Genomic DNA, 25,992 nt, shown 5'->3' with positions numbered 1-25,992 from the left:
GGCTCCTGCCCCTCGCGCGCCATTGGGGGCGGCCGCCCGCGCTCGGGCCCAATCGGAGGGCGCCTCCCGGAACCCGAACTTGCGATTGGCCCGTGCGCCGTGTCATTTGGGGCCGCCGGTGATGTCGGCTGTGTCTGGCACCCCCGCCTCGTCGGTGTCTCGATTCCAGTTAAAGGAGCCACCGGGGAGAAGACGCGCGCGTCGCGGCAGGCGCTGGAGCCGCGGGGACCCCTCGGGGGCAGCGCGCGGCCGGCCCGGGCCTGGGCTTCCTCCCGCGCTGCCCCTGCACCCCGGTCACCCCGGTCACCCCAGCCTGCTCGCGGGGCAGCTGGGCGTCTGCAAAATTAGGATGAGCTCTGCGGTCTATTGCAGATTTATTTTATAAAGGAATTTTTCTCCGCGACCAAATAATAGCCTCTGCAAACACGATTTTTAGCCATTGCATTGCAAATTCGACCTTGTTTAGTCGGCCCACCCCCTTTTTTTTCTTTGCAGTTTCCCTTTTACGAATGAAGATAGGATAGTCCTGTCCTAAATAATCAGGTCTCTGATTATTGCTTTAAAAGACGTCATACAATGGACCGAGAGTGGGAATACTCAGGCTTTGTGAACCAGTGCTGTTGCCAAAGGGTCTTGCACTCATGCGTCGTTCATTCAGGCAGCCGCTTTCACTGAAGGGTTGATGCTGGGAGCTGGGAGCACAGCAAAGAATAAGACCGGGCAGCCATGCCCCCTGCAAAACCGCGCACCCTCCATCTTCTTTGTCAGCTCTGAGATACACGTCCCCAGACCCCGGTCTGAGCTTGGGGCGCCCTGTGCAGAGGGCTGTCGCCACATCCCCACCTCTGGCCGGGGGGTGCTGCAGATCGGGGGCACAGGGCACTTTCTGGGCACCACGCCCTAGGATGCCCCACTCCTCTGGATTCCAACAGGGCTTGTCTGGCACTTTAGGGGCCCTGGGGGCATCTGAGCATCTGTTCCTGGGACCAGACGCTGGGGACATGCAGGGCAGGCACAGCTGGTGTGAGAGACACCAGACAAAGCCCCTCGCAGACCCATGGGAAACTGCGACTGGCAGAAACTTCTCCGAAGGGAGGACAGGACGGGCCGGGAGTGGGGCCCCGGGAGCAGGGCAGCCGTGGTGATAACTCACTGTTTTCAAAAGCATGTTCCCGGCAGACGCTCTGCGCTCTGCTCCATGTTATATAGGAGTGTTCCCTCCACCCCTCCCAGCAGCCCTCTGAGTAAGCGCCTTCATGCTCCCCGTTTTAATGATGTGGAAACTGAGGCCCAGAGTCTTTAATTAACTCTCCCATCAGGGCCACACAGTTAGAAGTGGTGCCATCTACTTGTGTGACCTCCCAGCCTATGGCGCACAGAATTCAGTGTCTGGGGAACAGACCAGGAACTGAGGGAGCCCCCCAGGAGGCAAACTCTGTGAGGGCAGAGCCCGGCTTGCCATGGCTGAGGGTGCCCCCAGGGCCTGGGGCAACACCTGGCATGAGCTAGGAAGAGTGTTTGAGAGCCTGATGTGGTGCCAGGAGGACACAGCCCTCACCGCCCCCTCTGTGGATTGCTTGGCCTTTGCCCTCACCCACCTTCTTCTTCACCAGTCCCCCTCAAATCCACAGCAGCCTGCCAGGGCTCAGCCTGGCCCAGATGCCTTTTACGCCTTTGAGAATCGCGGTTTTACATTATTAATTGCTCCTGACAACAGTGAAATGTACTGTCCATGAGAACAGAAACACAAGACAGTTCTGCTTGAGTATTTCTGGTCCGTGAAATCAGCTTGAATGATGCGCAGTTCTTTCTGGAAGTGTTTCAGACATGCGTTGAACATCTGGAATCTTCCAAACCCTTCCAGGCTCAGTCTGGTGGTGAGGGCCTTAGATTAAGCTATTTAAAGTAACGAAGACCCTTCAGCTCAGCTGGGCGGGGAGCAGGATCTGGCTCATCTCTCATTTTCATCAGCTTCACGTGGTAAGTCATGTGCCTGTCTAGGCCTCAGTTTACCCACCTGTCAGAAGTCAGGATGACAGTCTAACGTTTCCTTCTGTCCTTTCCTTCGTCCAGGCCTCATCTCCCTGCCTTGCACCGGGAGCCCCATCTTCTTGGTTGATACCAGTTCCTTGTTGGAAATGAGAAGCTGGGCAGGCACGGTGACCCCCTGGGGGGTGAGCAGGTGGCATCTTGGGCTGGGTAGCCTCGCCTCTTGGGTTTGCTGCTGGAGAGATCGAGCATGTGCCGATTGTTGGCAGCCAAGCTCCCAGACTGTGTTGGCACCCACACCCGACACCACCACAACCCAGAACAAGCCCCAGACTCATGCACACACACATGCACGCACAGCAGAAGTGCCCACAGTATACACTCCACACAAATGCAGCACACAGCCGGGCACCTGCAGCATGCGCGCGTGCACACACACACACGCACACGCACACGCACACACACACACTCCCCTCCCAGCTTTACGGTTAAGGCCCAGGTTTCCGGCCTCCAGCACGTGTCCAGGGCATGGCCTTAGGTGAGCCTCCAGGGCACAGTGAGAGAGTTGCTGGGGGCGGGGAGGGGGGAGCAGGGAAGACAGAAGGGTCAGCAAGTGGTAAGGTTGCCCCAACGGGACCCTGTATGTTTCTGGCTTCTGTGTGGATTGGCTCACATTCGCCCCATGAGTGTGCCCAGCGCCTGTGGCAGGGAGACATGTCCAGTGATGGGGCTGGGGAGGGGGGGAGGGGGCAAATCAGATGGTCGAGGGGTCACTGGTGCAGGGAGACACACCATGAGCAGTAAGTACCTGCTGCTCTGCCCCACACTGTGAGTTACTGCGCCCCCCCCACCACAGAGGGCGGGGGAGACACATGTGGGGGGCCATGCATGTGGCGCCCAGTGTAGTTTCACCTAAGCTTGATTTTCACCTCTGTGCCCCCCACCCCGCTTGCCCCAGCCCGCAGAGGTCGCTCTTCCTTCTGGGGGGGAGGTTCTGCGCAGGTAGTGGCACCCAGGGGAGCCAGGGAACCTCCAGGGAGCCAGGGGGCCCGTGGGGCCCCATTGCAGGGGATGGCAGGGCAGACGGCAGAGGCGGCCAGGAGGGGATCAAGGCGCGAGGCCGCCGCATCCACGCCCCGCCCGCGGCTCCCTCAGGCCCCTGAGCTCCTCTGGTCGCGGCCGTCCAAGGGAGTCACACGAGCCTGGACTTTGTGGGCAGCCCCTGGCTACGTGGGGCGCCGAGGGGCACTTGCTGAGTGATGACATGGACGACTCTGCAGTGGGTAGAACAGGGCCCGGCCACAGCATCCAGCGGGCGCGCGCGTGTGCAAAGCAGGACAAAGGCAAGTAAACACAACCACGGAGTCCAAGGGGCTCACCTGGGGAGGCGGCGGCGGCTGGTGACACCACCGCAGGATGGGGGCACGACTCAGCTGGGGCCGCTGCGGGGAGCGGAGGCGGGAGGAGGGGTTGTCCAAGCGCTCTGGCTGCCGGTGGCCTCCGCAGGGACTGGAAAAGGAGCTCTGGCCGGCCAGCCTGGGGGCGGTGGGAGGGAGGGCAGGGCCGGGCCTCTGAGGCCCCACGGGCCTTGCCCGCAGTTCGCAGGCCTTTTGTTGACTTAGTCGGGCACTTTCTCCATGCCCAGTGGGCACCGTCGGGACTTGGCCAGCCACCCTTGGCTGCGGCCAAAACCCATATTGGCTTCCCTGTGTCCCGACCGGCTGCCAACGGCGCCTGGCACCCGAGCAGAACTGACTACAGAATTCTTGGGGCTCCTCGTTCAAGAATTATTCATCATCAAGAATTTTAAGAGGATGATGGTGGAATATTAAACCCAGGACAGGACCCCACCCAGGGGGCCGTGGCGGCCCTGGTGCCAGAGCTGTATGAGCCCAGCCTAGTCACAGCCCGTCCTGTCAGGGGTGTGCCGTGGGGAGCAGGGCCTCCTTACTGGCTGGGAAGGGACCTTTTCCCTCCAAACATGCCCCCACAACAGATTCAACCTGAACTCAGCGCAGAGGAGGCGCGCGCCGTCTGGGCCTTGAAAGGCCTGTCCTGAGCAGTCGCCCGGGGACACACACCCATTTCACAATCCCATGACCTGTCACCGGGTTGGGAAATACACCCCAAACCCCAGGCTTCCTAGGCCCACAGAAGCCACTGGCCTAGACACCCTCTGTCCTCAGCCTGGCTCCGTGTCAGCTGTCCCTAGTATGTCTGGCTCCCACCTCCCCAAGTGTCCACCCTGCCCCCTTGGGGTCCTACCTCCTGCAAACTAAGGTCACTCCCTGAAGCCACCCAGGGACTTAAATGCTGACACCTGCGTTGTCCAGTTCAGGAAACACCCCCTCCTTGTTGAGACCTCCCCCAGTCACCAACCAAGCCCGCCTCCACTCTTCGTGGTCCTATCTGAGCCAGCCTAACTGCCCTCCAGGGCTGACGTGTCCGTGGTCTCCCCTGTTTCCCGTGACACACGACAGTGCCCGTGCCCGCTACCAGCACAGAGCCTGGTGCCGGGAGGAGGGCCCTGCCAGCTTCCCCCTCCGGTGGGCCCCAGGCTGGCCCAGCAGAGGCGGGTGGCCCCCCAGGATGTCGGTCTCAGCAGAACCAGCCCTCGCGCCCTGGCTCATGAACACCGGAAGCTGCTGTGCACGCTGGGCCACGTCCCTGCTTCTCTAGCTCCCCTTCCTGTGTGGGCCCCACATGGCCAGACTGCCCGGCACCGCGGTGCCCAGCTCACCCTGGGCTGCCAGGTTTAGTAAACAAAAATACAGAAGTCCAGTTAAATTTGAATGGCAGATAAGCAACTCTTAAATGTTCAGTGTGCACGTGTCCCAAATCTTGCACAGATATGTTCACACTAAATATTATTCGTGGTTTATCTGGAATCCGCATTTATCTGGTGCCCTAGGCACACACGAGGCCTCCCAGGAGGGTGATAGTTAATTCCACGCTTCTCCCAAAGCAAGTGTGTCCTTTCTTACCACCCACCTTCGCCAGGGGCCCTGGTCCTTCCTGCCCTCCATAAAACGAAAAATAAAACCATGCCAGCACCCCCTGCTTGGGGGCATCACGTGCGTAACTGCTAAGCCAGTGCTGCCTTCTCCCCCGCATGGAGCCAGCTTTGCAGCCAAGGCAGAGCCTGCTAACCAGTGGTCAGTGCATGGATCAGAACCCTGGTGTCAACCAGCGAGGTCCAGCTGTAGTCCGGGACCAAGCCAGCAGCGGGCCATGGGTGGGTGGGTTTATTTTTTTTAATGCTCTGAATTAACTAGATATTTTTGCCTGGTTATTTTAACCTGGATTGTGCAAATCTCCCTCATTTCCAAGACAATCAGTGAGTGTGCTTTCTTGCTGCTAGACGTGGCCAGATGCCTGCCAGAGACTGTGAAGAGGGCAGAGGTGGCATCTGGCTTTCCTGAATTCCTGCACTCGGGGCTGGAGCGCAGGAATTTGTTGATTGGAAGTGAAGGGTAGGCTGGAAGGAGGGACAGAAGGCGATTTCCTTCAGCTTAGGAAATGAGGTCATCCCGACCCACCCTTCTCGGCGGCTGAGCCCCTGCAGACCACGGCAGGTGGACCCCGGGATGACCCCGCCTGGTTGCTGGCACAGCCCAGAGTTCTAAGAGTAAACTTCCCTTCCCTGACAAGTGAAGACGCACCCCTTTGACCCTCCCTATGTCCTGGACCCTCTTGGGCTCCCCCCAAAATCTGTGGCCAGCCAATAAGCCCAGAGGTCGAACAGTTTCCAGAAAAAGTTTCTCACCTGCCCTCCTAGGAGAGCAAGAGGCACGACAGTGCCCAGGGCAAGCTGCAGCTCACCCACCTACGGGGGTGGCTTGGGCTCTGCAGGCCGCGGCCTCTGGTTCTGGTTCTGGTTCTAATTGTCATTGGAGGACACGACAAGAACTTTTAGAACTACATTCCCCTGAATCCCAAAGGAGTCCCTGCTCATTACTGCAGCTCCAGGCCTTACAGGACTTGATGGGTATGTAAAGAACTGGAAATCTACGTGGGGGGTAGTCACCGGGGTTGGGGGGACTGGGCTCCCCGGACTCCACCCACAGGCCTCTTGCTCCTGTAAGGTGGGATCAGACCTTCCCTGCTCTCCGGGGAGGCCGGGGTTGAGTTCTATTTGGGGAGTTTCTTGCTCACAGTAGGTGCTCCGTGAGGGCCTGTTAAAGAGAGACAATTAGGGAAGGGATTAGGAGGGAATACACCAAATTGTGGGGGGGCTGGAGACGCGCCAGGGAGGGGGCCTCTTACGCAATGGTTTAATGTCTTTTCAAACTGGGAGAAGGTGCTCTTGTCGCGCTCGTGTAATTAAAACTTAATGAAATAAAGGGGCACCCCCGCACTTCCTCCCCCCGCGTTTGAACTCCGGGCCGCGCCCCCCAGCCGGCGGCCCCGAGGGCTGCAGACAAAGGGTGTGGGTTCGCCCTGGGCCCGGCCGGACTCCGCACAAGTTGCCGACGCGCATTTACCCGACGAGGGCCCCGCGCGGCCGGCGCGGCCCCCCCACCCCGGGCGGTCTCGGCGGGCGCCTCTCCCCGCGCGACCTCCCCGGGTCGGGGTAAAGTGCGCCGGGGCGCGCGGGGCCGCGGAGCCCGGGGCGGGGAGTTTCCCGCGAAATCCGGCCGGGGCGATCCCGAGGACCCCCCACCTTCTCTCGCTGCCCGGCCCGCGCCCGGGGAGTCTCCCGCGCCCGGGGCGGGGGGCCGGCGCGCCCCGCAGCCGGGTCGGGACCCCGGGGGCGGCTGGGGACACGCGCTCGCGGCGCCCGGGGAGCGGCGGGGCCGGGGCGCGCCCCGCGCCGCGGGGGAGCCGGGCCGGGGCGGGGTGCGCGCGCCCCCCCCGCGCGCGGGGCCGCCGCCGCGGGCCGCCCGCGGGCCCTTTAAGAGCCCGCCCCGGCCGGTCTCCCCGCCCCGCGGCCCGGGCGGGGTGCGGGGCTCCGCGGCGGGGATTGGCGCAGCGCGCGCCCCCTCCCCGGCCCCCGCGCGGTGGGAACCGGCGGCCCCGTCTCGCGCTGACGTCAGACCGTCTGCTCCGGCCGCGGTCTCGCGGCGAAACCCGATCTCCTTGGACTTGAATGAGCCGGCGGCGGCGCCCGGCGGGGGGAAGCCAGCGGCGGAGGCTCAGCCCCGGCGGCCGCGCGCGCCCCGGCTGCCAGCCCCGAGCCCGCTCGCCGCCCGCGCGCCCCGCCGACGCGCCCGGGGCGGCCGAGGGGCGGCCGGGGGGCGCAGGGGAGCGCGGCCCCGCGCGCTGAGCCCGCGCCGGGGCCCTCGGCGGCCCCGAGCCCGGCCCCCGGGCGCCGCTCCCGCCGCGCGCCTCCTGCATGCGGGGCCCGCGCGCCGGGCGCCGGCCGGAGCCCCCCGCGGCCGCCCGCCAGCCCCCCGCGCCGCGCCCCGCGCCGCCGCGCCGTCCATGCACCGCTTGATGGGGGTCAACAGCACCGCCGCCGCCGCCGCCGGGCAGCCCAATGTCTCCTGCACGTGCAACTGCAAGCGCTCTTTGTTCCAGAGCATGGAGATCAGTGAGTGACCCCGCGCCCCTCCCCGACGCCCCGCGGCCCCGACCCCGCGGCGCGGCGCAGCTGCGGGCCGGGCCCGGGCGGCGCGCGCCCCTCGGACGGGGCGCCCCGCGCCCGCCGCGCCCCGGCTGCGCCCTCCCGGCCGCGGCAGCTGGCGGCCGGCCCGGCTTTGTCCCGCGGCGCTGGGAGCCTGGCACGGGCCCCGCGCCCCGGGCCCCGCCCGCCCGCCCGCCGGGATCGGACCCCGGGCGGGCGGCGCGGCCGAGGGCGCGGGGCGCGGAGGGCCGGGCGGGCGCGCGCGCGAAGTTTCCCCTTCATTTCCCGGGGGGCGGTCGCGGCGGGCGGCGAGGCCGCCCTGATCAACTTTGGCGGGGGGGCGCGGGGGGGCGCGGGGGCGCGGAGGGCGCGGGGCCGTCTGGCCGCGGGGGCCGGGCTCCGGCCGGGGGTGCGCGGGGCGCGGCCGCGGCCGGCGAGGGGTTCCCCTGCGTCTGCGGCGGGGGCGCGCCCGGGTCTGTCTGGGGCTCCGCGCGTGGGTCGCCGTCTGTCCCGGCCGCGCGCCCCGAGTCGGGGCCGCCGTCTGGCGCCTCGCTGGAGCCCGCGCATCTCTGGGGGCTTCGGGGCCGATTGCGCCCAGGTGTCTGGATCCGGGGCTCGGGCTGGCGGGGCTGCCCAGACGTGGACCGCGAGCGTGTGTCATTGTGTGTCTGTCCCCGAAGCACCTATAAATAGCCTCTGTCTGGACGCTTGGCTCAGTCTGGCCGGGATGGTGGTTACAAATGAGTCAAAGTTTGAGGCCGTCTGCGTTCCGGACGGCCTTGTCCTGCAGCCGGAGGGGGGCCGGGGCCGGGGAGGGGGTGTCTGCAGCTTGGCACTGCCTGCCCCGTGCCCCGGGAAGTTGAGACCAATGAGCCTCCGCTCGCGTCCGGCAGAGCCCACCCAGGTGGCCGTCCGGCGGGGTGGGGACCTGCTCCCCCACCCCAGGCTCCTCTCGCCCCACTTCCTCCTCCAGAGGTCCTTTGGGGGGCCTCTTGCCACTCGGGGCTCCAGTTTCCCCATCCTCACCCCTGTGCGCCCCAGGCGAGGGGACACAGCCCTTCCCTGCCAGGCCAGGCTTCTCGGGGCTGGGACCCGGAGCCCGAGGCCGCCGCCAGGGCAGGGCCGCCCTGGGTGACTCATGAGCCAGTTTCCGCGGGCGGCTGCCACCGTGTGCGCCCCGCGCCTGTACAGTGAGGCTCAAGGGGTAAAAATAACCCACCCCCGGCCCTGCTGGGGCAGCAGGCGCTGCAGCGGTGGGTCCTGCCACCTCCCCTGGCGCGGGGAGCCCTGCTGCCCTCACCTCTCCGCCCCCCCCCAGCCAGGCCAGCGAGGTGCCAGGAGAACCTGCCCAGAGCTAGCGTTTGCGGAATTGAGTTGCATTAAACCAGATTGCTTCCCAAAGGCCCTTTGTGAACTCGGGAGGCTAATGAAATGCACGAAGATATTATTAAAATGTGTTCGCACATGTTTGGAGAGTCTCGCCACTGCTAAATGGATTGCTGCTTAAGCACTCTGGGCCTCTCTCCTCCTCTCGGAAAGCGCCCCGGGGGACCTCCCAGCCCGGGGTCCTCGCCACCGTGGGGGTGCACCTCCCTCCCCGCAGGCTGCGCACGGTGGACGGGCTGCTCCGGGCCTTTGTGCGCGGGACTTTGTAAGATCATCCCTTCTTATTTCTGCCCCTTCGGCTCATCGGCCCTGATCCTGTTCCGGCCGGCACCAGATCCCGCGCCGGCCCCTGCGCTGCCCCGCAGAGGGCCCTGAGTCAGGCCCCCGGGCTAGTGTCTGGCCGCTGCATCTGGGCCGCCCTGGCCCAGGTAGTAGTTGGTACCCACGCCCTCACTTACTGGAAGCAAGCCCAGGGCAGGGAAAGCGAGCTTTAAAAGGCAGGTATAATGTAACAGTTTGTTGCAAGTGCTAATCAGATTTCCCGGAAGGGGTAGGATGAGGCAGCCTCACGCCTGGCATTTCTTTATATCAAAAGATAGGCACCCAGGAGGGAAGAAAGAAGCTAGTAGCGGCCCCTTTGTGTGGCACCGCTGAGCCCTCACGGGCTGTTTGCAACTGGTGCTTTGGAGGTGGCCGCAGGGCAGCGGCCAGGTAGTGTCCCGTAAGCCCCCCAGACCTCGGTTTCTTCGTCTGAAAGTGGCACCACGGCATCCTGGCAGTTCGGAAGGGGCCTCTGCCCTCCGAGGTCTGGGCACAGGTCAGTGCCAGGACGGCTCCCTGCCCCCGCCCAGTGCTGCTGGGTCTCCCGTGTGGTCTTTCGTTGCCTCCGATTTCAGACGAGGTTGGATCCAGGGCCTTCAGGCTTTGCCCCCATTCTGCACCCCAGGCTGGACCGGGGTGGGGGTGGGGGGTGCTGGTGGAGCACACACTGACTCTTGAACTTGGAGCTTGGTCTCCAGAGCAGATCCACGGGACTTGCTGGCCAGAGGCAGCAGCAGCCTCTGCACCCAGGAGGGTGGGCCCTGGCCGGGCTCCGAGGATCCCAGGTACCTGGGGTGGGCTTGACTTGACTTTCACAAGACACTCTCAGAAGGGTCCCCCATTTTTTTCTGAGAGCCAAGGGGCGAGAGGCTGTCTGATGGGAATTCCCAGAACACACCCTGAGGAAGCAGACTCTTCTTGAAAAGTGCCAGGGCTTGGCATGGAGAACAGCCGCTCAGGTGACGCCCTCTCCCCCCAGTTCACTGCGGCTACTTCAGCGGAAAGGAGGGAGGCCCCGGTGTTCTGTGGAGCTCGGTGGTGCCCCCGTCTCTTAGAAATCGCCCCCCTTTCTTCTCTGGCTCGCTGGAGAGGCGGGGGCGGAGCAAGCAGATGGGGGCTCGCTGCCTCCCGCCAGACTGCCACTCCTCCGGCCGGGTTAGCCGCCCCAGGGCCCTGGGGCGCCCCAGCCATGGACGACGCCCTGCACCTCTGTGGGCAGCCCCTACAGTGGCATTTTCTTTTTTTTAAGATCACCAGCGTTGGGCCTCTGCCTCCTCTTCTCCATCCAGATGTTCCCAAACACGGAGCCTGGCTTCCTGAAACCTACCCGACACCCCGTTTTCTGGCGTTTGCCCCTCTGATGCTCAGACCCAGGGTGTCTCAGCTGCAGTGCTGGCCTTCACAGCGACCCCGGCCTCTGCCCACTAGTGCCAATGGGAGTAGGACCCTCCCCCAGGCCACAGCAACTCAGGGTGTCTTCAGACATTCCCGGATGTCCCCTGTGGGCCACTGTACCCTGGAGCAGAGACCAACCGTTAATCAATTGTTGATTTCTCCAGGGAACTGGAAATGCCAGGAGGCGTCCCTTGGCTCCTGTGGAAATCAGAGCCCCGTTGAGGCCTGTGGTCGCCCTGCGTTGGCACCCGCCGCCTGCGCACTCAGCCGGCTTTGAGCGCCCGGGGGTGCCCCATCGGAATGATCGGGGCTCCCTCGCGGTGAGGTTGCTGCTGTTGTCTGGGGCTGGTGTGAAGGAGAAGGAGAGACCCGGGCACCGTTAGAGCTGGCAGGTTAGGCGCGGGCTGAAGCTCTGTGGATGTTAAGTGCCAGCTGCTTCCTCCCGAGGGCCCTCTCAGCTGGGACTGCAGCCATGTGTTTCCTGCCGGTCTGGGTTTCAGGTTGGGGTGCAGCCTGGGGTTGAGTTGCGACCGGAATCTCAGGGCAGGCAGCTGGCTGCAGCTTCCCCGGAGGCTCGAGTGAAGCCGTCTCCACCACCCGATGTGACCATGGGTGAACTTCGTGTTTGCAGCAAAAGGTGCAGAATAACGAATCCTCCTTTCGAACACACCCGCCCTTGCACACATGCGTGAGCTTGGGTCCCGGAGCGTGCACACGTCCTTAGGTGTGCACACACCGCCGCCGCCTCTGCCACGGCTTTGGTTGGGCATGGTCACGTCTGCTGGGCCAGTCAGGAAGGGGGCAAAGTGCACACAGGGCGCATCCTGGCCCGTAGGTGCACCCTCTGCGCAAGAGCATTCTGGGCAGTGGCGGCGTGAGTGAGGGTGCCGGGAGGGGAGGCCGCGGGGCTGACTTGCTCAGAGCCTGTCAGCAGCCTCCACGCAGCAGGATGACCCCCCACCCCCCAAGGCCCTGCAGCACAGGTCCGGCGCCCCAGAGAGCTCGCCCCACCTCCTCTCCTGTGTCTCCCAGGGCCAGGGTTTGAAACTTTACGATGTGGTCCGTTTTTTGAAAGTAAGGAATGTTCTGGAGGCGGGTGACGGTGGATCCCAGCCAGGGGCCATGTGGCTTTTCCCCTTCCAGGGTCGGCACCAGGCCGCCTGGGCTCCGGGCCTGCCGGGGGAAGTCACCAGCATGCCGCTGAGGGCTGTCTGCTGCCAGCCTGGCCCTGCCCGGCACATGCGCTGGCAGAGGCGCTCCAAGGCCACTGCCCACTTTTGCGTTGGCGAGGTGGGGTGTGCTGGGCGGTGTGTGCCCGCGTGCGGTGGGGGCACGCGTGGGCTATGTGTGTTGGCTCACATGCTCTTCCCCATGTCTGGAGCACCCCACTCTGCTGGGCTCTCCAAAACTGCAGAGCATGTTTCAGGGTGGCGAAGGTTCTGGGGGTCAGCTGCAGGGGCTGGGGGCACAGGTTTTGCCCCCTGTGGCTCCCTGGTCACGTGTGGCCTGATCTTTTTGTCTCAGGGCCCAGACGGCTGAAATTTGACGTCACATACCTGCATGTTGGGTATGGGCAGTTCTTGGCTCACCTTGAGGGTCCTGTGGGGCCTGGTCTGTGGTGTGGTTTGTGCTGGTCAAGAGGGTGGGCTCTGGCCTCTTTAAGGCTGGCTGACTATGTCCTCTTGCTGTCACTTGACCTGTCTGTGAAGGGGGGGGTGACAGCAGCTCCATGTGCTGGGGTGCCGTGCGTGTTTGGGGTGGTTCACGGGAGCAGGCCCAGCCTCTGGCATGTTTCTGTGGTCTTGGGCCGGTTTCTGACCGGGAGGCTGTGTGCTGCTCCCCCACTGTCCCGTCTGGCGCTCACCAGGCAAGGCCTTCCCGACCTGGGGCTGGGGCCAGCACTGGCCGACAGTGTCGGAGTGAGAGGTCCAGGTGGGGACCGTGACCCTGATGCTGGAGGTAACTGAAGACTCGCGTGACCTTCCTCGTCCCTGCCACCGCAGACCCAGCACAGCAGCCCATGCGCCGCAGTGGCTCTGACGACCCCACCTGAGGTCCCCCCACCACCAGCTTTAGAGAAAGAGTCTGGGATGCGAGGCACGAGGCTCCGGCCACGATGTCAGCACCCCACTGACGTGCGGGTGCCCGCGGGTCCCGGCCCAGGCAGGCGTGTGAGTGACGGCCGAGGCTCCCTGTTTCTGAAAACTACTTTCAAAAAGTGAATTCGACCTCTCTGTTCTTCTCCCTAAGGGTGGCCCGGGCCGGGGTGGGGCTCCTGTCCTCCCTGGCTCCCGCAGCCCCTGTACCCGCACGCCTGCCCTCCCTCCCGAGGGGGTGCACCCCTTCGTGAAGCCATGGCAACGAGGCACATTGGCAGCCGACCTGGCGTTGCCCTCGGCGACAGGCAAACCCTGACACGCCGGGGTCTCGTCAGTGTCAGCACGGGTAGAGGCGTCTGTCACCAAACGGAAAGCTGCTCAGAACGCCTCCTCGACGGAGCGGGGCCTCCGCGCCCCGGGGTGAGCCTGGAAAGGTGTGGGGCACCCCGGGCTTTCTGAGAGCCACCAAACAGCTTCTCTCGCCTGTTTTCAGGGTGATGGGGGGGTTTGCTCCCACTCCCTTCGCCAGCTGGAGATGGAGAGCTTGTTAGGTGCCAGGTACGGTGACACATTCTCCTCGGTCTTCAAAACAGCTGTGAGGGAAGGCGCTGTCACATGCTTGCAGGTGCAGAATCGTGGCTGGAAAGGGGAAGGCGCTTGCTCTGGCCGCACAGCCAGGGGCTGGTGCTCTGCTGGGGCTCGGACCAGGCTCCCCGGGGTGGCCTACGAGCGGCCCTTCCTCAGGGAGGAACGAACACGCGAGCTCTGAGCACATGGTCGTGGCTGCTCCACTCTGACCACTCTGTCCTTCTTGGAAAGGTCGTCCCTGAAGACGACCCTTGTCAGGCTGCGTGAGGAGCCCACGTCCCCAGCTCTGGTTCCTTTCTGCTTCAGCAGCACCAGCCCTGTTGGCTGTTGGGGCAGGGCTGTTGCTGTTGGGGCGATGATTATTACCTTCGCGTGATTTCCAGGCCCTCGGGTCCAGGTGCCGTCACCCTGTGGCCAGAGCAAGGTTAAGAACATCTAGACACACAGCATCCTTCGGGCACTCAGTCATTCAGCACTGCGCGCACTGCCACTCTGTTCCAGGTGCTGTTCCAGGCACTTTGGAGTATCAGGGAACAGCACGGCCACCACCCTGCCCTCTGGGAACTGCTGGCTGGTGAGGACATAGGGAGCCCCCTCGCCGCTCCCCTGGCTGGGCAGCCCGCTTGGGCTCCAGAGCTCCCCTGTCTCTCTCCGTGGCGAGGTAGCCGATGGGGTGTAACTGCTGGTGTCCTCTGTGTCCCCCCTGCTCACCCAGCACCGAGGAGTGGGGGCCACGTCCTTTTGCTTATTACATCCTCCAAGCCCGTGGGTTCCCCTGTGCACAGGGAGGGGCAGAGAGGGAGGGCGGGCTTGAGGATTCCAGGCAGGGCAGGACTCTGTCAAGGTGGACACTGAAAACCAGCCTTTGGGGGCCCAAGGGAGAACCCCCACTGCCTGCAGGGTTTCCAGGATGGTGGCCTAAGTGAAAAGCACATTTGCCCAAACTGTTATTTTAAATAGCTGTTTAATTATTTAAATTGTTTTATTGTCCTTAACACTCCAAAGACGTTCCCCAGCAGAAGCTGGGGCTAAGCCTCCTGCCGGCCACCTCTTCCAGAAATGTCAGCCTCACCCAGGGGCAGGGCAGAAGTCAAGTGCGGGGCCGTTCCCCGCTCCTCACCCCCCCGCCGCCCCGCCCCAGTCTTGCCCACCGCTGACCAGGGAGAGGGAGGTTTCTCAGCAATCACCCAGAGCCCCTTCACCGCAGGAAGGGGATTTCTAGCGCAATTCTTTTTTGCACTCACGTGCCCCACGCTGGTGTTTGGGTCGCTCCCCTGCCTGTCGGGGACCAGCGGGTAGAGCTTGCGTTTGCTCCCCCACGCAGTTGAGGGGTTAGGGAGCTTCTGTGGCCGGCCCCGGAGGTAGCACATGACGGCGGGATCTTCCTGATGTTCCAGCCAATTCCACCAGGCATTTGTTTCTCAGTGGGGGGGGGGGGGGCGGGTGGAGGAAGACAGGCAGGTTCCTGGCTTAGCATCTGAGCCCACAGGACACTCACTGGGGTGTCGGCAGCTGGTCTTCTCTGCCTTCAGCTATATTTTAACTAAAACCAGTTCTCGTGTTGGTGGCTGCGGGAAGTGGCTCCGTGGTCAGAAGAGAGTTTTGATGCTCGGGTGACCGGGCGAGGCCCTCGGAGGCTCCGGGCTCTGAATGCCGGGCGGCGTTTGCTTCTGGCCTCCGCCAGTGGCTCTGAAAGGCCCGTGTCCTCTGGACAGGCGCAGCATCGGGCTGCAGGCTCGCCCTCTGGACGGTCGTGGGGGCTGGGACACCGCCTCGCCGTGTACATCGGGAGAGATCGCCTGGTCTCTGTCCCTGCCTGGCCGGGGGCGCAGCTGTGCCAAGTCCCAGGGGTGACTGGGATTTCACAATGGCCTCGAAGGAGCGGATGTTCAGTAAAGGATGAGAGTTTTGGGGTGTCCCTCCGTTTCCCCGTGGCAGCGGGGGGCGTGCAGTGGCATCTCTGAACCGCCAGCACAGGGTGGGGTCTGTCCACGCCGCCGTCACCCTTGATGCCTCTGACGGAGACGCGGTGATCGGGGCGAGCTTCTCTGTGGCTCCCCGAGGTCTCCAGGGGCTTTGAAGTGGGGTGGGTTTGGGTGCCAGTGGCCAAGGCTAGAAACACGTGATCCAGTGCGGCGTGTGGAGGCCAGATGCGTGTGCGCCGTGTGCGCGCCGTGAGCGCAGTGCTTTCAAATGGGAGTCCCTCCCGCAAGGCACCGCTGAGGTCCCCCCATGGAACCCACAGCGGAGACCCCATCTCCTGCAGGCCCGTCTGGGCCTGAGCCCTGGGCGCCCCCAGGCAGGTAAGATCAAGGTTCCCAGGCTCTGTCCTCAGGAGCCTGAGAAGTGGGGAACAGTCTGTTTTCTAGCGAGTCTGAGGCGAAAGCCCCTGGCCTCTCCCCAGAGGTTTCAGCCCAGCGTTAACCTGGTTCCTGGGACTCATCTGGAGCAGGTTCCACCCTCCGCTCCGCACTTGCGCTTGACTGTCCGGCAGCCAGAGGCCCTGTCGGGAAGGAGCTGTGTGGGGAAAGCGGGTGTTGGTGCTGCTCAGTCTCTTCCCAGCCCCACCGTGGTCTTCAGCAAGTCACAGCCCCTCCCTCGGCTTAGCTGCCACGCTTACCTGCCAGGGGAACACCTGCACCACCGAGGCCTTTACACCGACTGTGCGGGCCGCAGCACGTAGTAGGTGCTCATTGAGCCCAGTGGGAGTGCTACCTGAGCGTGTGAGCTGTGGGAAGCTCGTTTTATTCTTTCTTGTGTTTGTTTGCCTCTTCTGCCCCCGCCTCGCAGAAGCTTCCAGCCTTGCAGAAGCTGTCTGCCTGCCCCCCTCCCCCGCCACCCCCCCAGGAGGCTCAGGTGCTGGGGTCAAACCAGCTCAATCCAGGGTGGTGGTGGGGGGGGCGGTGTTTCATCCCAGAGACCACACGTCCATTAGGGAGGCTCAGAATTTGCATGTGGCCACAGCAAACGCTATTTCTTCATCAGCCAAAGTTTTATAGCAGGTAAAGTTGCTTTGATGTGAAATACCTCCAGTCCATGTCAGTTGAGATGGCGTGAGAGTCTGGTGGTTGTAGGTGATAGGTTGCAAAACCCCGTAACAGAGGGAGGTTATCTGTGTTCTATTACAACTGCTACGCTTAAGGAATAAAAAAAAAAAAAAGAAGTTAATACCAAGACTTTAACTAACACTGCTTGTACAGGTATTTATTTTCGGCATTTTAAGGACTGAACTAAGATCTCAAATTAAGCCTTCAGGAGAAAGGAGAGAGTGAAGCTTGGGGGGGGGGGGTCGGTCCATTTCAGTCCGTTTCAAGAATTTGGTGCTGCCCCCTGCCCCCGTTTGCAAATTCCCAAGTCACCTGGCTGACGGGCAGTAGCTGGTCATGGCCCTAATTGCCTTCCTAAAAACAATTTAGTCGGTAATAATTCTGTAAACCTATGAATCAACTTTGCGCAAACACCCTCAGTAATTTCTTTGTTCTTTTCTTTCTGCTTTGTAATTGGTGTCTGTAAAAGCCAAAGGTTTGGTCTTGCGGAAGGCATGATTCATTTATTGGTGTCTGAGCCGCCCGTTATCACGCAGTCATTCCAGAATGCTGTCGCGGTGAGCCAGGAGTGATTCATAGGGGCTGAGCTTAGCAGCCGCTGGGGTCACGGCCATAGGAGGAAACTATTTTTTCTAATCTATTTATGGTGTGGGAGAAATGGGTGGGTGGATTGAGGTGATGGAAGGGGTGTCAATTACATTGGTGAGCAGAGCCGATTGAATAACACCCACCAGCCCTTCGACGCCATTCCGTTTGCCGCCGTGGAACGCGGGGGCAGATCGCAGCCAAGTGCACTCCTATCTCGGGTGCATCTCGCGTGTTGATGCCCGCGGATCTCCGGGCAGACTGACTTGTGGGGACACCCTCGTCCGACCTGGAGCAGTTTCAAGTGGAAGCCACGGATGCCGAGAATGTTGTCTTTTTAAGAAGCCGGTGCACCAGGTCCACCCGGGACGTTGAAATCTCTGGTCTTCGGGGACCAGGGGCTTCTCCCTCACCCGCACAATCTAACCAGCATGGGAGCAGATGTGTGCGCTCCTCTGCGAAGCCTCTGGACTGACCCAGGGAGCTGCTGATTTTGCCTAATTTTATTAGTCACTTTGGCCCTAAATGAAACTGCGGCCGTCCTCCTGTTTAGAGGGTAATGAGAGCTGCTGGCTGCGTGGCCCAGAGGTGTGATTAGGAGTCCCTCTTCCAGTTGTCCGAATAAATCGAGGCCCTGCCTGCCAGCGCATAGTCCCGAGGTTCCCAGGCTCACTTGAGGGGTGTTTATTCCCGAGGTGGCTCCCCCTGCCGCCTCCTTGAGGGTCTGAGTCCCCCTCCTGCGTGCTGTGTCCGTGCGAGGGCCCGGCTGGGTGCTTGGAATGCCCAGCTGCCATCCGTGAGAGAAGAATCCGGCCACTTTTTGGCGCTGCGGGTGTGCGTGGGGGGTTTCCTGGGGTTTGGCGGGCGTCGTGCTGGCCTCGGCTCTGCAGTTCAGGTCCAAGGTGGGTGCAGACAGGGTGGGCACCACTTTCACCAGGATCAGAACTGGTCAGCGTCGCTTCCTGCCCCCTGGGGCTGGCCGGACTCGACCCCTTCCTGCCCGGCAGACATTCCTGTCCGGCTGCAGCATCCACGCTCGCCACCTCCCCTCCGGGCCTGGGCTCAGAGTGGGTTTGAGTGATGACTGTGGGGTGCAGGTGACCCTACAGAGGACATCTGGAAGTTGTACAAAGTGATAGCCTGCTGGGAGAACCGGGGGGCTGAGAGCCCGGGAGCCTGCCTGCCCCCCACCCCGCCCCGTGTCCCAAAGGCTCTGGGATCCGCCTCACCCGACGGGCAGTCCCCACAAATGCTGAGGACGTGCGTCTGCCATGGGGTGACCTGGCTCCTACCTGCGGCCCCGGGCCTGGGTCCCTCCCAGGTGGCCTGGGGAAATCTGAAGCCACCCCCTCGAGGTCTCCCCTTGACACTGTATTGGGCTTTTGTGAAACCGGGGTCCTGGACACAAGTGGCACAGAGGCCTCCCTTTCGCCTCGGTGGCCTCTTTCTGTCCGAGCCTGCTGGGCCCTCCTGACGCCGTGCAAGCCTGGGCCCCAGGACAGGCCGCCGTGGGGGGCGTTCGGGAGGAGGAACCAGGAAGGCGAGAGGCGGGCGGCTGCAGAATCCGGGAGTGAGCCTCGCTGCCCTGCGGCTTTGTCTGCTGACCTTTCCCAGGGTTGCCGCCGTGACGCTGTGGTTTGGCGAACCTGGCCTGCGCTGCCAGGGTCACGGGGTCCCTCTGCCTGTAGGAGCAGAGCGAGTCTCCAGGAGGGAGCAGGATGTGAACTCGGGGCTGGACGCCCATGAAGCCGAAGCTCCCCTCCCCAGGTGTGAGGCTCTGAGGGTGTGGCCCGTTCGGCCTCGCTCCTCTGCCCCTGGGCCACGTCCTGCACGGCCCCCTCTGCACACGCTCCGCTACTTGGCACAGCCGCCTGCAGCCGTTCCCCGGGCTCAGGGCCAGAGAGGCAGGCACTTGTCCAGGGCTGGGTTGCAGCTGAGGGGAGCAGGGGTGACTGACCGGCGGGTGCTGGGCAGGGCCTGGACTGCCCAAGAGAGCTGCCTCATGAGGGGGTGAGGAGCGGGCAGGGCTGGGGGGCTCCTTCCACACTCAGCCGTTCTCCACCTGGCTGAACATGAAAGCCAGGGGGTGGGGGGTCCTGCACCTTGATCCTCGGGCACACCCCAGGCTAATTACTGGGGATGGGGCGGGACAGCCGGGCTTCTTAAAACTCCCGGGTAATTCCAGGGTGCGACTGGGGTGAAGCCTCACTGTCTGGCCCCAGGCCGGTGCTTGCGCATGGAGACATGAGGTCAAAAGGAGGGCACTCGGCCGCTTTCAGCCCCAAGTCCTCGTGCTTATCAGAGGGTCTTGCTCCCCCTAATGTCATCACAGGGCGCCCGTGCTGGCCGGGCTCTGCCTGCAGGACCAGACTCTCACTGCACTGTCCCTGCACCAGTCGGGGGGCGATACCACGGTGCCCCCAGTGCTGGCACCCAGAGCCGAGCTCCCCTGCCCTCCTGTGTTCCCAACTGCTCCTGTAACAGCCCAGCGACCCCGAGGCCGCCTGCCGGCCGTGGCGTGGGGGGTTTCCTGGGGTTTGGTGGGTGTCATGCTGGCCTTGGGTCTGCAGTTCAGGTCCGAGGTGGGAGCAGACAGGGTGGGCACCGCCTTCACCGGGGATCAGAACTGGCTCAGAGTCCCTTCCTGCCCCCTGGGGCTGTCCGGACTCGACCCTGAACCTGGATCAGGTGCGGCGGTCCCAGCCTCTTGGCAACCTCCATGTGCCTTTCTGCTTCACGGGGTTGGCCGTTACTTCTTGGAAGGGGGATCTTGGCACCAGGGGGAGGGGAGAGTCACATTGGAGGCAGGAAACGGGCACTGGCCTCCCAAGGTCAAGGCAGAATGTTCCAGTGCCAAGTGCCCTGGCCCCTGTGAGCCCACGTGTGCGCCTCTCCTGCCCCAGCTGTGTCCTCCCCTCTCCTCTGGTCTCGTTTTTCTTCTCTGTAAAATGGGCACTGTCGGACCCCAGGGCTCCTGAGGAGGAAGCCGTTGCAAAGGCCCCGTCAGCTGTCTCTTCCCTTCCCCAAGTTGATGAGCTTCCTCTTGCACATTTCCCTGCCGTGAGGTGTAATTTATAGACGTAAAACACAGAAGTAAGTGTAGACTAGGGTGAGTTTTGCAAAGGTGTGTGGGTGACAGCGGTCCAGATCGGGGTGCAGGCCCGTGCTCGCTCGTCTGGGGTCTCGGGGACCCGCCTGTGTGCGCCAGCCGTGGCTCCCTTACGTCCAAGGCGCACTCCGTGTTGGGGCCCATGGGCTGCCGTCACAGACGGCAGAGGCGTGGGGAAGTGCACGCTGCCCCGGAGGAACATTTCGTGGAGATGCTCCAGGCTCCTCCCGGGAGGAAGGTTCAGGAACCTGAGTCTGAGTCCCATACACGGTGCCCGAGTCCCGGGCGCCTGTCCAGCGCCAGCCAGGGGACTCAGCGTGGTGGCAGCACCTGAGACAGGCTGTGGGCACCACCTCTGCCCGCCCGCCTCACCTGGCCTACATTCCTTTGCAGGGAATGAGGATGTGGGTGACCCCAGACAGGTATGAATCATGTCTGGGGGAGGCGGTTACTCAGAGGCGGGGCACGGAGGCCGAGTCCCTCCGGCTGACGGCTGGCTTGGCCTGGGAATGGTGCTGCCGTCACGCTGGATTGGGCCTGCCTCGCAGCCGAGGTGATGCTGGCACTCTGGGGGCTCCGTCCCAAGGACACCGTATCCTGGGGTGGTTCGGAGTTGGGGGTCACGGCTGTGTCCCTCACCAGACTGGTGTCCCCAAGGTCCTCAGTTGCCCCACGTGCTCTGTGCCTTTGGCAATGACACAGGCCCCTTTCTGGCTCACGACGCCTGCCACGTGCCGGCTCTGGCCTCCTGCCGCCCGCGGGAGCCTCTGACCAGAACCACTTTTCAGATGGTCACCCTGAGGCCCAGGAAGAAGTCACTTGCCCCCGGGCACACGCCCTGATAGTTGCCTGAGCTGGATCTGGCACCGTGGTGCCATGACCACCCTCCCTCGCAGCGGAGAGGCAGACCCCGAGCAGACTGCCGTCCGCGAGCAACGCGTGAGCCCGCACGTTTCAGCCTCAGAGTTAGCTGCTCGGGGGCCTTGATGGATGTGAAACGTGTCTTAGGAACTACGCAGCAGGCACATCGGTGATTTCATGAATGTTACTGTTTAAGACACGGCGAAGTAGTCAAAGTGGGTCGATGGGATATTTACTTAGAGTATCGAGGAATCCTAATTCCTCTCCTGGGTATTTGGAATTGGCAAGTGAAAGTGGTGTGAGGGAGCCCCGCCCCCAGGGATCCCAGGGTCTTTAATAAGCCATTACGGACCCCCGCGCGCTGCCTCCAGCGTGGCAGCTTCCGTCCTGCGGGCTCGCCCCATCCTACTGGCTCACGTGGCCCTGCGGGCCCCGGGGAAGGGTGGTGGAGGCGCCTCATCCTTCCTGCAGAGGCGACCGGCAGGCGACGCAGCTCAGACTTTCTTCCCAGGTGATCTGGTGGTGGAGAAGCCAGCCCTTCACCCCACGTGGTTTGCAGGGCTGGGGTACACTGAGGCTCCGACCCTCCATGCCCTGCCCTGGTCTCACCTGTGCGTCTGCTGGGTTCTTGGGTGTGTTTTAAGCAAGGTCTCTATGTTCTTTTTTTGTAATGGAAAAAATCTTAGTCCAGTCACCTTCCGGTGCCTGGAACAGTTCGGTGCCCCACTAAGGGAGCTGTGGCCACCTCCTGCGCCCCGCCTGGCTCCTGGGAGATGCCACGGGAAGCAGCGCGGGCCCTGTGTCCAGCTCTGGGCCCACCTCCTGCCCCCCGGGCCACATCCCCGCTCCGCCTGTTACTGCCCGGAGAGTTCCAGGGCTCAGAGCACTGGGGGAAGTTCTCCCGCCCGTCTGGCTGGGGTGTGGAGAGCTGTCTGGTCCTGACTGTTTTTATAGCAGTTTGCACACCGTGGGCCGAGGGCGGGACTGGCTGAAGGTTCCAGATGGGAGACTGGAACTGGGGCTCTTTGCAGATGCCGCAGCTCCCTCCGGGACCCACAGGTGAGACTGGCCTGGCTGGGGGGAGACAGGCTTTTCCCCCATGTGGCCCCAGACTCAGCCCCCATCCCGGGCCTGGAGAACCAGGGAGGGCGGGTGCAGACTCCGCCCATCCTGCAGGGCGGGTGTGTGCGGGACGCCGTCTCCCTGGCCCTCGCTCTGCTCATCCTGGGCCTGCCTCCTCTCTGACTACCTGTCTAGGAATTTTTATTGCAGCCCACGGAGCGGAGCGTTGCAGGCTGGCTGGAGTGTGAGCACTCCCGGGCGCGGGCGGGCGCCTGTTCGTGAGCCCCGGCCCCTGAGCGGGAAGGGGCCCCGGCCGCTCTCCGGGCCAGCGAGGACGCGGGGCCACCGCTCGGGTCTGTCTGGCTCGGGCGCTGTCCCTTTGGGCCTGATTCTGCCTGGCTGGTTCTGCTTAGACTCGGGTTGAACCCCAGAGACCTTGACCCCCAGCAGTGATTCTGAGGAGTGCAAAGACCAGGAAGCCCCCGTGTCCCTTGCTCGCTGACACCCCTCTGTGGAAATGAGGACCTCTGACTCCCCTCGGGTTCCCACCTGAAGGTTCGAGGCGGCCGGGAAACTGCAGATCCAGGAGCCGCGGCCCCGAGTCCAGAGCCCGCCCCGGGCTTCCCGGGGAAGCTGTGCTGCTCCCTGGGGTCCCCGGCCCTCTGAGGGCTTCCCAGCCCGGGCCCCCACCCCTCGAGGTGACTAGCGCCCCCACGCCCCGAGGGAAGCCAGCCTGGGGCTCCTGGCGGCGGAAGAGGCGCGTGCCCCTTATTTAAGAAGGACTCCAAGAACTTGTGAGCGACAGAGCCTGGAGGCCGGTGCTGGGATCCCATCACACGGGGGCCGGTCTGTTCCGCTGGGAACGTTCCAGGCTGTCGGGGCATCTGCTGGCAAGGCTCGGAAAGGGCTGGCTGGTAGCCGTGGTTGGGAGTAGGTGCGCCCCCGCCCCCAGCGGGAAGGACATGTCCCCGCCGCTGCTGTGTCCAGCGCCCATCGGGGCCTCCCCACGGGGTGGCTGTGGGATTGGAGCCACACACAGGCTCCAGCTGTGCCCGTTTGACCCTGCAGCCGGGCAGCCGGCCTGTGCCTTCCCCTCCCTGGCCTCGCCCTCCTGGTCTGTCAGACAGGCTGATGCCAGCGAGGAGAGGGCAGGGGTGTGGACGTGGGCTGGCCGCTGGGCGCGGTGGCCGGGCTGCTGGGCAGCCTCTCGATGGGGTCGGGCTCCTGAACGGGGCTCTCATTCAGAACTTGCTGCTGCTGGCAGAACAAGTCTGAGGAGCCCAGATCTGGTTCACAGGGTCCCCTGAGGCCCAGGGAGGGTGAGGAGGGGCCTGGGTCCCACAGCCCCTCCCCGGCCAGGTTCCCGCTGTGCACGCTCCTCCTGTCACCTCAGCCTGGAACACGCAGGAAGTGTCTGGACTGGTCCTCCTGGTCAGCGACTGGTGTCTCAGACCCGCCTGGACTCGGCTCTGCTCCAGGGGCTTCTGCGCATTAGTTGCAGGGATGCCAATGCTTCATTCAGGACAGTGTGCCCAGTCTTGCCAACCAGCCTGGCCAGAGTCCTGACCCTGGGCTCCGGCCCCTTCTCTGTCCCCAGAGGGTGGACAGTGTGGGGGCCCTGAGAGGCATATCTGCCTCCCACCCCTGGCCCCCAACCTTTCCGCCTGGGGAGGCCAGGCCCACGCCCGGCACACAGCGCCTCTGCTCAGCCCAGACCATGGGTCTCGATGCTCGCGCTCCCTTTGTTCTGAGGTATGAGGATTGGGGAGCTGCCCCTGAGATGGGGTTGGACCAAGGCAGGGGGAAATCTTCTCCGAAAGGGGGTGGAGTGGGGAGGGAGTCCCGGCACTAGCGGAGGCAGCAGGTCTCCCTGCCTGCCCGCCCAGTGAGTGGCCAGCCCGCCAGCGCAGCAGGCTCCGTGTGGAATGACAGAGGCCGTCTGGACACAGACACCCGTGAAAGTCAAGTTCGCACCCATGTGGCCCGTGTATCCGGAGCAGCTCAGCTGACACCGTCAAATCAAAGCCCTCAGCCCATGCCAGTAGGTCTGGCCAGGCGCCGGCTCAAGTCCAAGGCCCAGAGGCAGGCCTGGGCCAGGCCTGAGCACAGAGATGTTCCCCCAGGCTACCCGCTCGGAGGATGGCAGCAAGGTCAAGGGCAGGACCAACCACATCCCCGGGAGAGGGGAGCATGGAGGTGGCCTTGGCAGTGGCTGGAAGCTAGGGCGTGGGCTGCCCGGGGCTGGCGCTGGCGAGGAGGGAACGCAGGCCCTCCAGCCTGATGCTCTGGTTCTAAGCCCGGCTCTTGGTCTCCTGCAAGGCCTGAGCCTCGGTTGCCCAAGCTGGGAAGCGGATGTGAATGGCGGCGGGGTTCCTTACAGAGAGGAGCAGCGGGGGGCCTCACAAGGGCCGGCCTGTGCCCTGCACATGCTCTCTTGGCTGATGATGATCCAGATGTTTCTGAGTCTTGGGGTCGGGAGGAACATCCAGGGTGAACCTGGATGAACCTCCCTGGTGACTCCAGACCCGGGCAGGGGCCCTTGCAGGGAGTGTCATTTAGGAAGACGGGGTCTGAAAGTGAGGATGCGGGGTGGGGGTGGGGCGCCCAGGACTGGGGTCACACGGGCTCTGCCCTGCCCGTGACTGTTGCTGGGTGTCTGTTGCCAGTCGCTTGGCCTCTCCACCTGTCTGTGCCCACCAGAAGGCCCCTCTCAGCTCTGCTGTGCTGGAGAGAACCCCCAGAATTGGGGTGGCATATGGTGCTCAGCACCCTCTGGGGCTCCGTTGGGCCAGACTTTGGGGGGAGTTTAGCTCAGGGCAGATGATTCCAGCAGGAGCATAGGGACGAGGCGCGCTGGCGGCCTCCGATCTGTGGGGGTCTGAGGCTGGGGGCCAAGAGGAGGCCCTTGGAGCCTGAAGGGGGGGGTCCTAGAAGAGGTGAGTCCAGCTTCCCAGGGCCCCTGCCAGGTCTGAGGTCTGGCATGGGGGTGCTCGCAAGGTCTAGTGGTCCTCCCCCCCCCCCGGGTGCTGAATGAGCGGGAGCCGTGGGGACAGGCGGGGACAGCGGGGCGGGAGCAGAGGGCGGGCCTCCAGGGCCACGGGGAAGCTGAGGGCTGGCAGAGGGCCCTGGGCGCCCGCCCAACCTCTCAGTGCTCACAACCTCGACGAGGAAACGAGACACAGGCGCGGGGCATGGGGTGGGCAGAGGCGCCCCGACTAGGGCACTGGATTTCAGTCCCTGAACAGGGAGTGCTGGACGGCGAGAATCTGCCCCCCCTCAGGAGCCTTCCCGGAGGCCCTCTGGGTCGGAGATGAGGTCGGGAGGCAGAGCGAGTGTGGGGACTGGGCAGAGGTGGGGTGGCCATGGCCGAGCCAGCTCTTCTGTCTTGGGGGGCTGCTGTGTTGGTTCCTTTAAGGCCCAGGGACCCCAGCATTTCCACTGGAGACGGCGTGTCCAGTCTGTGCCCCGACAGGGCCCGTCTTGTCCCGCGGGGTCTCATGCTCCTGAGCTGTTGTCTCCCTTCAGGACAGACTTTCTGGGGCGGGGAAGGGGGGCTCCCGAGGCCTGAGCGGGCTCCTGATGGGGTCACCTAAGGACAGTGGCCCAGGTGTGTGCAGGAGGCCATGGAAGTGCAGGAAGCAGCTAGTTCTCCCCAGTATTGGGGGCGCCTGGGCCAGTGGCGGCTGCAGCCTGCTGTTCCAGACGCCAAAGCTGCCCGTGGGAGATGAGGGCATGGAAACTGGGGGCACGGGGGGAACCCTATGTCCTTAGGCTCTAACATGTCATCATGGTACCCCCTTTTGGCATGGTTTGGGGTCCCTGCTAGGACAGCTGGGAGGTCTCTGAGGGTCTATGTCATCGGCGAGTGGCCCCCCGGACAGGTTTCTTCAGTGGAGTCCTGGTGCCTATCGTGCTTAGTTTGTGGGGTGCTGTTGTGTCCAGCTTGAGCCTGGCCCCTCACTTGGGCTTTGGATCTTGCTCTGG

The 25,992-nt window shown here is 63.6% G+C and overlaps 1 protein-coding gene across 1 annotated transcript in view; it reads left to right on the top strand.

Moving 5' to 3' along the window:
- Nucleotides 1-7,413: 7,413 nt before the first annotated feature.
- The window catches only part of PMEPA1 (prostate transmembrane protein, androgen induced 1), a 41,877-nt gene continuing 23,298 nt past the window's right edge, over nucleotides 7,414-25,992 (top strand). The window contains exon 1 of the mRNA XM_037500794.1: nucleotides 7,414-7,522. Within this exon, the coding sequence (XP_037356691.1) occupies nucleotides 7,414-7,522 (109 nt within the window). The remainder of the gene's footprint in view (nucleotides 7,523-25,992) is intronic.

This window comes from Talpa occidentalis, unplaced genomic scaffold, assembly GCF_014898055.3.
Source record: "Talpa occidentalis isolate TD23 unplaced genomic scaffold, MPIMG_talOcc4v2.1 talOcc4.10, whole genome shotgun sequence".
Classification (NCBI taxonomy): Eukaryota; Metazoa; Chordata; class Mammalia; order Eulipotyphla; family Talpidae; genus Talpa; species Talpa occidentalis.
Note: the sequence above shows the minus strand (reverse complement) of the source record. Positions and strands in the feature narration are given on the sequence as shown.